Here is an 11607-nt window from a genome sequence, read left to right on the forward strand (position 1 = left end):
ATTAGTTGGTTTAATGCCAAGATTTGACAAAACTATGGTACCATCAAGCAAAACAAGTTCCTCCTGCTGACAGTGTCCTTCTGCGTGTCCTTCGTCAGGCCAGTTTCATCTCGTCTGGTAACAGGACGGACATTTCTCTAGACGACCCCAACTTCTGGCAGAAATGGGCCAAGATTGCTGAAGTGGAGATTGACTCCAAGTCTGAGAAGGTACAGAGGCAACAGGAGGGGAGGATGAAAGAGACGACAAAGGGACAAGAAACGTTGGATTGTAAAGATCAAAAGGCGAAAGTAAAAGTATAGCGATAACATGAAGCGACAGATGCTGAAAAGAAGCTTAAACAAAACAGGACAGAAAAAAAATGAGAAGAAGTGAAACACGAAGCAGTGGAGGGGATGCACTTTCACCAAGCACAAGGTTGAGTACAGAAACTAGAGAAAGATGATGAGACCAAGACACAGATTGGAGGGAAAGAAAGATGGATGTGGTCCAAGTAGTAAACACAAAGATAGAGAGAGAAGTTAAAGTGAGCTCCTAGAATAAAAGCAGCAGATAACAGAATAAAACTCCCCAACAGATGGGTTCCCTTAATGAATGAAGCAGATCGCACACAGTTCTGCTACTGTCTGTATCTCGACTCTGCCTTGAATCCCCAACAGCCGCTCCGTTGGTAAACAGTTCTGTCTGGTGTATTTTTGCTTCTTTTCTTTCTCCTGTGAGCACGGTCTCTGACACGTCTCTCCTGACCTGCTGCGTCCTGTCGCCGGCCTCGCGCTCACGTTTCTCATTCTGGCTGTGTGACACAGGAGTCGCTGGTGATCGACACGCCGCGGGTGAGGAAGCAGACCCGTCACTACAACTCCTTCGAGGACGACGAGCTGATGGAGTTCTCGGAGCTAGACAGCGACTCAGAGGAGCGGCCCTGTCGGACCCGTCGCCTCGGCGACCGCAGCCGCCGCTACCTCCGCGCCGAGTGCTTCAGGGTCGAGAAGAACCTGCTGATCTTTGGGTAGGAGCTTTTCTGTCTCACATTGAAACAAAGAGCTGCAGCAACAAAATACAGTAGGTGTGTGTGTCTGTGTGAGGCTCAGTCAGCAAAAACACAACAGCTCTTCTGTTTCTGTACCTTTCAAATCTGCCTGAGGTTTATGAGGAATTTATAAAGTCAGTGCTTGTCTAGCTTTGTCTAAAAAGACTAATATTATATGAATAAGGTCACCTTTACTTACTGTCTGCTGAAAAGGTTTCTGCTTCTTCTGCTCTGTGACAAACTGCGCGTCTTGGTTTCCATCTCTCCAGCTGGGGTCGGTGGAAAGACATCCTGAATCACGGCCGCTTTAAATGGCACCTGGCAGAGAGAGACATGGAGGTCATCTGTAGGTACGGACACAGAGACGTGTGCGACCGGTCCCTGCAGACGCAGCCAGGAGCTCTAAACGAGACACGTGCAACTTCTAGAAATGTAACTCACATAAATGTTGTTTTAGGGCTCTGCTTGTTTACTGCTTGAAACACTACAAAGGCGATGACAAGATAAAGAGCTTCATCTGGGATCTGATCACACCCTCCAAAGAAGGCCAGGACCAGTCGCTGCTCAATCACTCTGGTTGGTGCTAATTACTTCACTACCGTCCACTTACTGTAAATAGCAAAGTGTTGATTCGTCCTCCTTGTGCCTCAGGCCTGTCGGCCCCGGTTCCGCGGGGTCGGAAGGGGAAGAAGCTGAAGAACCAGCTGAATGTTCCCGAGCTGAAGAACGCAGACTGGCTGGTCCACTGTAACCCTGAGGTGGTGCTGCAGGATGAGAGCTACAAGAAGCACCTCAAACAGCACTGCAACAAGTCAGTTGACTGTTCATCCTGTTCCGGGGGGAATAAAACATGCAGCGTCTGCTGCTCCGCGACCTTGAACGTTCTAGAGAGATTATGGGTTTTGTAGTTCATATGAGCTAAACATCTGTTTTCAGCAGTGTGGATCACATGCAGCAGCAGTGATTAGCAGCAGTTGCTTGTAACACAGAGGTTGGTTCAGAGAGAGGAGAGGAAACCTGTCACTTCCCTCATGAGACGAGCTCTCTGTGCTCCACCCTCTCCACAGGGTGCTGCTGAGGGTGAGGATGCTGTACTACCTGAAGGTGGAGGTTTTGGGTGAAGCTGCCAATCAGGCCGTTGAGGGGGAACCTGCCAGGTATCCGCCTGTTCAACTCTGGATTCTCTTGTTTGTGTTGTGAAATCTGGAGACAGAGCTTTTGTTAAATGTATTTGCTGGTTTCCCGTTTGTTTAGATGATGGGACGGAATCTGCTTTGACAGCCTTTCATGATGCGTGTCTGAACAGGCCTTTGTGTTTTCAGCGAGTTGAAGAGCTCCGACTCGACACTGACAGACTGACGCTTTGCTTGTTGTCTGTCTGTGTGTTGACAGTAAACTTGAGGTGGCGCTGCCAGACATCGACTACATAGAGATCCCAGCGACGTGGTGGGATGCAGACGCTGACAAGTCTCTGCTCATAGGAGTCCACAAACACGGTGAGAGCTGGTGTCTGACAGCCTTCACTCACGTTGACTTTTCTTTGGAAAGGTCCCACGAGTGCAGTTTAACGACTTAACGATGATGCGTTTTAATTGTTTTTAAGTTTGACCTACAAAACATTAATAGTTTTTTAAGGCATAAGATGATGTTTAATTAGGACTGGAAGTATCTCACAAAGTGATGAGAAGGTGAACGTGTGTTTTCGGCTGTTTGACCTTGAGCAGGATATGAGCGGTACAACGCCATGCGTGCCGATCCGGACCTGTGTTTCCTGGAAAGGGTTGGGATGCCAGACGTCACGGCGCTGTCTGCTGAACACGGCGGAGGCGGAGGGGAGGCGGCCCCCGACACCACTGACAGGTAGAAAACATGCGTCTGCTACCTCCACGTGCAAAAGCAAGATGAGGGAAGGCTGAAGCAGATGTTGGAGTGAAAGCACTCACGGGCGCTGGCGTGATTCACAGCGGCCACGGAGCTCTAGACTCCGTTCCTGTTGAACGTGTTGCTCGGTGGTGAGCAGGTACAGGAGTGGTACGTGTGCACAAACGGGCCGGAAGTGTGTGTGTGTGTGTGTGTGTGTGTGTGTGTGTGTGTGTGTGTGTGTGTGTGTGTGTGTGTGTGTGTGTGTGTGTGTGTGTGTGTGTGTGTGTGTGTGTGTGCGTGTGCGTGTGCGTGTGCGTGTGCGTGTGCGTGTGCGTGTGCGCGTGCGCGTGCGCGTGCGCGTGCGCGCGTGCGTGCGTGCGTGCAGCCACAGCATAGAAACACATGCTAATGAAATGCAAACAGTCTTATTGCGACAGTAAGCAGAGTGGGTAATCTGACAGATGCAGCTTAAAGCTTAAACCTTCCACTTAAAGGTTGGTCTCCTTTTCAAAAAGCCAGAGAGGAACGACAGCGTGGGAAACGATGACGCCCTCAGTCCGGTTTGAGAACGTTGAACATTTTGTAGTTCAGTGAATTCTTTAATCACTGTGCTTTTCTGATGGGACTCATTGTGTTTTGCTGTTATTGTTTTTCTTTCATTCATAAACTGCCATCAAGCAAACACCTGTAAAGGGCTGCGCTGTCGTCTTTTCTGCTGCTTTAGAAGCTGCTGCCTCAGGAGCAGATGCCCCATGTTTGCTTTAACACAGGAACCGCTGCTTAGATTCACAGTTACTGTCATTTTGACACACGCTTTGTTGTTCTACTCTGGACTCTGACGTGTTTTCATCTTCATCGTTCTACATGAAGGAGACTGTTTGTTAGAGACTGTGTTGACTCATTTTCATCCCTTTTAGCTCCATCTTTACACGTGTCCTACCTTCACTCGCACCTCAGCCGGATGCTGTAACTGTTAGTGAAGCTTTTCTTCTCTTGTCTGCTGCTTCTTTCTGTCAGTGTTTGCAAAACTGAAGAGGCCAAGGACGACACCGAAGGCAAAGCTGATGGAGGGGAGGACAGAGACGAGAGCAGCAAGGTCTGCTGCCACGCGACGCTGATGCTTTCAAACAACATCACCGTCCTCTAGTCCCACTCACTGTGCCCAAGTCCAGTTGTTGCCACCATTTTTCATTTAACTCACTGCTGCCTCCTGACATAAACACTTAAGGTTTCTGTAGTGATGTTCTTTGGCTTCTGGGGAGAAAAGATTAAATTGTGGATTCTTCTAAGCTGGCAGGGACTGTGTCTGCCAGTCAGTGTAAATAAATGCATCAGTGAGTGATTTTACTACAGCACAAACACCACGCTCATGATGGATTGTAAATACAGTTTAATTATCTTTTTGGTAATAGTTTTTTGTTGCAGACCAGCATTTGTCTGTGGGGAGAATACAAATTGAAGTTTAGTTGAATCACAATTCTATCATTTATAAAAAGCTCATCACATACTTTCTACTTATGACTTAATATGTGGAAGACTCTCACATGTAGTAAAGTATAAACCTACTCATTTGTTTGTGTCACATTTATGACGTGTGCTAATTGGGTTCAAAGGGAGAAGAAACTTGCTCCAGCACTGATACTTCAGACAAACCTGACAGTACAGGAGCAGGTGGGAAATACCAACGTTTGTCGCTAAAAGCATCACTTCTTTTCCAGTGGCTCTGATACAATTAAGTTTGCCTTTTCCTCAGACTCTCAGATGTCCGGCGACTTGTGTGCCCAGGATGGGACTCTAGTCACCACGACAACCGCAGGAACTGGAAGCGGCGTGGCCTCTCTACATGTGGTCCAGGCCCGCCCCCTGTGGCCCAGCGGGCCCGCCCTGACGGCCCGCCTGCGCCGCCTCATCACCTCCTACCAGCGCTTCACGCTGCGCCGCGAGCCTCTCCTCAGGCACGAGTTCCTGCTCCACGACAGCCTGGTGGGCATGGGCATCGGAGGAGCCGTGGCTCACGGGCACCACGGCGCCGGGCCGCTGGCGTGGCAGCTGGGCGAGGAGCTGAGGAGGTGTTCTGTGGTCGCCACAGAACCCGACCCCCTGTTCCTGGAGTGGCAGAGGAGGTAACGCGTGGTTCTCACTGATGAGCAGACGTTCAGAACGGTGCCAGGTTTCAAACGTCCTCGCCCCTTCTGTGTTTAAGGTGGACTCGTCGTGAGCAGGCGGATTTCTACCGCACCGTCTCGTCGTTTGGGGTCGTGTACGACCCAGAGAGGAAGGCCTTCGACTGGTCCCAGTTCAGGGCACTGGCTCGACTGGAGAGGAAGACGGACGAGAGTTTGGAGAGATACTTCAACTCCTTCGTCAACATGTGCAGGACGGCCTGCAAGCTGCCTCCCAGGAAGGAAGAAGGTACGGTTTCTTCCATCAACCGTTCGTGTTGGTGTCTCTCCTTTTTTGACACGTCCCGTCTCCTCTCTCGCCTCTCGAAGGCTTGGTGGATCCTAGTGTCCTGGTGGAGCCGTTGACAGAAGAGAGAGCAGCTCGGACTCTGTATCGCATTGAGCTGCTACGAAAGATCCGAGAGCAGGTGGGTTCCGTGAGATGTCGCTGATTTGTCTCCAGACAGAAGCGGTTTGAAGCTTTCAGCATCTGCTCCCTCCTTCAGGTTCTCCGTCACCCGTTGCTCTCGGCCCGCCTCCAGCTGTGCCGCCCCTCCCTCTACCTCCCGGTCTGGTGGGAGACGGGCAAACACGACCGAGACCTCCTCATCGGCGCCGCGCGCCACGGCTTGAGCCGCACTGACTTCTACATCCTCAACGACCCGCAGCTGAGCTTCCTGGAGGCCCACAGGAACTACGTGAGGGGGCAGCCCTCCCACCTGCTCCCCAGTCACCCTCACCCCCACCACCCGGGCTTGGTGACGCATCCTGGCATCTCGTCCGTGTCCTCGTCTCATCCGCAGTTGCCACATCCACACTGCTGTTTGTACGAGTCGGGACTGGCCCGCCACTCCCCTCAGCCTCCCGACTACCCCCACCTGTCCTCCCACAATCATCACCAACAGCATCACTCTGTGCCTTCACCAGCGCCTTCCTCTTCCTCCACCTCTCACCCTCATCTCCACCCTTCACCCCTTGATGCTCACGAATCGTCCTCACCGAGCCTGGGAATGGTTCCTGGTTCAAGGGGAGATTTCCTGGACTGTCCTCCTCTGGATGAAACACTGGAGCTGAGCTCCCTGCAGCACGACGCCATGTCTACAGATGCTTTACATGGAGGGAAAACATCCAAAGATGCCCTCAATGGTTTCCCATTCAACTCCGCTGCAGGAGGCCAAAGCATGCTCAACTCGTACGGTGTCGGGGGAACAGATTTGGATTCCAAACTGAGGAGCGACGTGCTTGTTGGTGAGCAGGGCTCCTCTGAGGAAACGGGGCTGATGGCGCCGTCAGTGGAGCTGGATCAGTTACAGGTGGGCACTAGGCTTTTAGCTACTAGTTAAATGATATTAACCTGCAAAGATCTGCTCATAGCGGGAAGTTATGATGAAGCTGTGTCTTTATTGTTCACTCATTTATAAGAGCTTTCATGTTCCTTCTTAATGACTTTGCTGTTTGATCCTTTCCATTCACCAAATCCTCCTGCAGGCTCCCTGGGACAGTACAGACCACACCAGTCCTGTTCACCACATGTTCAACGAATCGGATCCAATCCTGGGTCCGTCTGCGCTGGAGACAGGCTTTTTGGAGGAGGAAGATGAGGAGGCACAGAGGGCAGATGGAGCAGGGGAGGAAGGTGGAACTCTGGAGGAATGTCTAGGCCTCCCGCCTCCATCCTCTCCTTCCCACCCCTCTGCAGGTGCAGAGGTTGAGCCACTGTCCTCGAGTTACATGCTCTTCAAGGTTGGTTTCTCACCACCAGGGTGACATCACAGTTCTCAATAGAGCTCGTACTAACTTCGTCAAAGTTATAGTACTCAACAAACCTGTTTGTGAGTTTCAAACCTTTTGCCTTTTTCACTTTTAATGAAGTGTTTAAATATAAACTAAGCGTGTTTTTATGTATTATAAAGATTGCTGAGAAATGTTAGCATTTTACATGACTGATGTTCTGTATCATAAAACACCTAAATATTGTAATTTTCTCAATTTCTCCTAAATATTAGGGAAATATCTCTCAATGCAGACGATGGTTTTAAGCTTGAGGCAAATGTGGTTTAGACTTTATTTTTATATCTAGGACATTGGTGTGAGTGAAGAACCAAGTGCAGATCAAACGGACCTCTCGGCCAGCCCCCCTCCACCTTATGTCCCCCCTCCTGCACTTTCTCTGTCTGACATCACTGGCCATGAGCCACAGGAAAGGCTGGGCCAGTCTGATGTTGCAGAGAGCTTAAACCATCCTGAGGAGGACCAGGGAGAAGGTGCAGGGTTTGAATTTGATGACAAGGATCAGGAACAAGGCATTGGAGACTTGTCTATGGCGCAGAATGTGAGAAAAGAAATAGCTGGGAGTTTGGAAATGGATCAGTCAGGTGCCGACCACGGTATGTTGGGGTATTGATTTGAAATTTATTTAGTGATACTTCACTTTTTTAAGACTGAGCTTTCATTTGGTTTCAACTAATTATGGTGTTTGCGTCTCATCTGTGCAGTTCAAGACTTGGAGGTCCTAAGTCCACATGGGGATGCAACAGAGCAGGAGCCGGATTTGGGGGTCCAGAACGAGAGGATGGACATGTCAGACCAACTGTCTGCAGACCTCCAGCAGAGCTTTGTGCCAATGGAACATAAAACGGACCTTACTCAGGAGGTGCACCCTTTTCTTGGAAAGCTTGAACGGTGCCCAGAGTCCATTGAGGAACCTGAGGAGGAGGTGGACAGGCTCATCTTGTATCAGGCAGTAGAGGAAGTATCAATGGAAAACTCAGTTGAACCTGGGACCATGATGGGAGACGTATCTGGAGAGTTCTTGCAAGAGAGAGACATTGCAGGAAATTCTGGAGAGGAAGATTCACCGGAGGACTTGGAGCTTGCAGATCAAGTGGATGAGGTCTCAGAAGGACAGATGGGCCACATGTCACTAGCTGAAGCATGTAATGAAGAGACTGATAAAGCAGTGAAAGAGCTGAACACCAAGTCATCTGAGATGGAGCTGGGCAGTTTTTACTCTGAATGCACGCAGGCCCCCTGCCCTTCTGCTTCTCCCTCATCACCTGCAGGACCATCACAGTCCAATGGGACCACTACAAAGAGCGGAACCGCTGATGGAGTTCAACCTGACGTTTCCGGGGATCAGGAAGACAACAAGAGCCTATTATTCTCTTTTCAGGACAAAGACAGCCGGGACCCAAAACCATTGGATCTTAAATTTTCCATTTCGCCACACGGTGCTGGTGAGAAAAAACTGGAGCAGTTTGAAATGCCGATCAAGGTAGAGAAGACAGAAGAGAAGATGGAGGGGGCGTTAACGACATATCCAGACACTTCGGAAGTCAAACATTCGAGGTTTCTCGCTTACGCTGTGAAGTCAGAAGGCTTGGTAGCTAAATGTGAGCAGTTCGACTTCCAGCAGGAAATACTGGACTCCAAACCTGAAGACCTAAGCCTTCCTGTGAAACCAGAGAGCTTTGATATGAAACCAGAAATTCTCCACTTTGGAGAATTCTCCGATGGCAACGAGATCAAAGCTGAAACCAAACCTGCAGTTCTAGGGGTCGAGACAAAAGCGGAAGGTTTACGGTTGACGGCTTTTCCTGACATGGCTGCCGTCAAGCTTGAAGCCAAGCCGGAGGGCCTGGAGCTCGGAGCCTACCCAGACAGCTCTGAGGTCAAACCTGAGGCCAAGCCGGAGGGCCTGGAGTTCACGGCGCTGCACCAGATCAAGGCGGAGGCGAAGCAGGAGCTGCTGGAGGCAGACAGCACCGTCCTGACCCCCAAGCTGGAGCAGGCGGACGCGCTGGTGGACGGCCCGGCAGTGAAAGGCCAAGTGAAGGAGGAGAGGCCTAGTTCACCAGGTAGGAACATGAACACACTCCTGAACGCATTCTCAGGAACCGGAGCTTGAGGCTGTGCTCCTTCTCTGCAGTGCCTGTCATGGAGGGATATGCAGGAAGCCCGAGGTTTGCAGCTCCCTTGTCCATGTGTGAGATTCAGAACAGTCTCCACGACTCCAAGGAGCCAACCATCGCTCAGCTGTTGCAGGAAAAGGCCTTTTACTCCTTCTCTGAATGGCCAAAGGTACCGCGTCCTTATTCCTCAACGACTGCGTCCCTGTTTGTCTCTTCTGACCTGTTGCTGTGTTGTTGCCACTCTAGGACCGAGTGATCATCAACCGCCTGGACAGCATCTGCCACGCCATCCTGAAGGGGAAGTGGCCCTGGCCTAGTGAGCAGCACGACTCTCCCGGCTCCCTGGGGGCCAACTCCTGCCTGTCCAGCAGCTTAGCCCAGCATCACGCCCACCGGCCGGGTTTCCTCCCCACCTCAGCCTCCAGCTCGGCCCCAGGCCAGGCCCGGGTTCAGCCGGCCAGCCCCGCGCTGGGCTTCTCCATCCCTCCCCCCCTCACCCGACTGCCAAAGGTGAGCCAATGACTCACGCACATATCAGCGTATCTGTCATCTGTCTGCATTTATCTCCACTGTCTCACGTCATGGTTCATACAAGTGGTGTCCAGTCGAAAGTGCTAATAAACAATCCCAAAGTCCTTGAAAGCAGCAGACGAGGACTCATTCAGCCTTATGCTGTAACTCCTGCTCTTCATGTATCAGCATACATGAATGTATATGTGTAATAGAAGATTATGATGAACACAAACATGACATGTCTTTGCTGAATGGCTTTTCACTGTAGATGGCACTGGGCACCTCTAGCTCCCATCATGCTTTGTTGCTTTATCTGTAAAGTTCTCTGTCTGTGTAATGTGAACTGTTTATACTATGTATGTTGATATCAGACTTGGGCAGATCGTATCGAGTTGCAAAGTTTTGCTTTAACTAGCACAAACGAAAGTTTTGTTTCTGTCTTAAATTCAGAAATTTGAAGAAGGAAACATTGTTAAAAATAGTTTACCCGTTTGAGTTGAGTTTTCTAAAATGATGCCAGAGACGCACGGAGCGATTTGTGCGTTCTTGTGTTGGTCTTTGGCTTCACCCAGGTCTGGTTGACAGCTGCCACTGTGTTGTGTCTCAGTCCATATGTGTGTTTAACAGAGCGTCATCTCTCTCCCATCCCTGTCCACCCTCAGTACATGTCGCGGGGCGGCGCATGTGGGCGCGGAGCTTGGCGCCTCACCTCACTGCCTCTCTTGCAGGAGAGGCTCGTGGCTCCTCCTTTCCTCCCCGAGCTCAAACGCGCGGGAGGTCGGAGGGCCTTCGATTACGAAGCCGCCGCCGCCGCCGCGGCCAAGGTGTTGGCTGGGAAGGCGGCGCCTCCGTGCCACCCTGCTCCCAACGCAGGCTCCGCTGGCGAGAAGGTGCCGGTGGTGGCGCCGCCCTCGCACCGCACGGGAGCCATGTTGATTAACGGTTGGCAGGAGGCGGCCATTGATCTAACGAAGTCCTCCGGAGAGGTTAGCACCACCAGTGGCGCTGGGACCGGGGAAGGCGTGGCTGCGCCAGCGGCCGGGGGCGGCGGCCACAAGCTCCCACCGCCGCCCATCACGGCGCCTCTGTCGGGCTCTGTGGGGATCGACATGGCCGGGATTCTGCAGGCTGGACTCATCCATCCTGTAACAGGGCAAATAGTTAATGGGAGCCTGAGGGGAGATGATTCATTGAGGAGGAGGAGGGGGCGCAGGAGAAACGTGGAGGCTCTGTACTCTGAGTTCACCAAGAGCAGAGGACTGCACCTCCCTGAGACACCGGTGAGTGGAGGGCGGAGGGCATTCCCACCTTTTCACTGTCACTTCAGTCATAAGTGGCGTGGTTCATAGTGAAGAGGGAAACCACCAAATCCAGGAAACGGGATTTGATGTTAAACCTCTGCACCGTTTGTTTGTTTGCCTGCAGGGCCGAGTGGAGGTGATCAGCCACTCGTCCGTCTCCTCCTCCACCTCCTCTCCCTCCCCCTCCCCCTCAGAGCGACCCGCAGGTCCTCCCACTCCCTCCTCCTCCTCTACTCCTACCCCCACCCAGACCCCTCCTCAGCCAGAGATCGTGGCCATTGACCGAGAGGCAGCGAGTAAAGGCCTCATCGAGTGGCTGCGGCAGAACCCGGGCTACAGCATGGACCTCCCAGGATTCACCCATGTAGGTGTTATGGCCTCAGATGCTCTTCTCTTGACTCGCTGCTGAGCATACGCCACATCTTTGACCTTTTTCCTGCGTTGCAGTCGGGAGCAGGTCTGTTACATGGGTTCGTGGAGCGTCCCAAGCAGAGGAGGCACCGCTGTAAAGACCCCACAAAGCTGGATATCAACTCCCTGACGGGGGAGGAGAGGGTTCCTGTTGTGCACCGAGGCACCGGCCGCAGGGTAGAAGACAGACGCGTGTCCTGATGTGCACTTCAAGTTTAAAGTCTTTGTATTTATTTTGTATACGTTTGTCTGTTGCAGCTTGGTGGTGCTATGGCTCCGGCCATCAAGGAGCTTTCCAGGTGGCTTGATGCCAACTCAGAGTACTATGTGGCTCCAGACTGGGCGGACGTGGTCAAGAACTCTGTGAGTAACGCACGTCTTGCATTTTCACATTCCACTTTATATTTCCAGTTCCT

The 11607-nt window shown here is 51.7% G+C and overlaps 1 protein-coding gene across 7 annotated transcripts in view; it reads left to right on the plus strand.

The window, feature by feature from the left end:
* chd6 (chromodomain helicase DNA binding protein 6) overlaps nucleotides 1–11607 on the plus strand; it is a 48344-nt gene that overhangs the window by 34620 nt on the left and 2117 nt on the right. For 6 of the 7 annotated variants that reach the window (XM_029151997.3, XM_029151998.3, XM_055508850.1 and 3 more), the window contains 23 exons: nucleotides 99–209; nucleotides 807–1009; nucleotides 1300–1380; nucleotides 1488–1606; nucleotides 1682–1841; nucleotides 2098–2187; nucleotides 2423–2526; nucleotides 2755–2890; nucleotides 3911–3989; nucleotides 4507–4564; nucleotides 4647–5016; nucleotides 5097–5305; nucleotides 5386–5483; nucleotides 5562–6368; nucleotides 6544–6798; nucleotides 7136–7442; nucleotides 7551–8912; nucleotides 8984–9135; nucleotides 9213–9476; nucleotides 10142–10759; nucleotides 10905–11144; nucleotides 11228–11368; nucleotides 11450–11554. In XM_029151997.3, the coding sequence (XP_029007830.1) occupies nucleotides 99–209; nucleotides 807–1009; nucleotides 1300–1380; nucleotides 1488–1606; nucleotides 1682–1841; nucleotides 2098–2187; nucleotides 2423–2526; nucleotides 2755–2890; nucleotides 3911–3989; nucleotides 4507–4564; nucleotides 4647–5016; nucleotides 5097–5305; nucleotides 5386–5483; nucleotides 5562–6368; nucleotides 6544–6798; nucleotides 7136–7442; nucleotides 7551–8912; nucleotides 8984–9135; nucleotides 9213–9476; nucleotides 10142–10759; nucleotides 10905–11144; nucleotides 11228–11368; nucleotides 11450–11554 (6069 nt within the window). The remainder of the gene's footprint in view (nucleotides 1–98; nucleotides 210–806; nucleotides 1010–1299; nucleotides 1381–1487; nucleotides 1607–1681; nucleotides 1842–2097; nucleotides 2188–2422; nucleotides 2527–2754; nucleotides 2891–3910; nucleotides 3990–4506; nucleotides 4565–4646; nucleotides 5017–5096; nucleotides 5306–5385; nucleotides 5484–5561; nucleotides 6369–6543; nucleotides 6799–7135; nucleotides 7443–7550; nucleotides 8913–8983; nucleotides 9136–9212; nucleotides 9477–10141; nucleotides 10760–10904; nucleotides 11145–11227; nucleotides 11369–11449; nucleotides 11555–11607) is intronic. The other variant, XM_029152003.3, reaches the window with a different exon arrangement.

The sequence above is a fragment of the Betta splendens genome, chromosome 5, assembly GCF_900634795.4.
Source record: "Betta splendens chromosome 5, fBetSpl5.4, whole genome shotgun sequence".
Taxonomy (NCBI): Eukaryota; Metazoa; Chordata; class Actinopteri; order Anabantiformes; family Osphronemidae; genus Betta; species Betta splendens.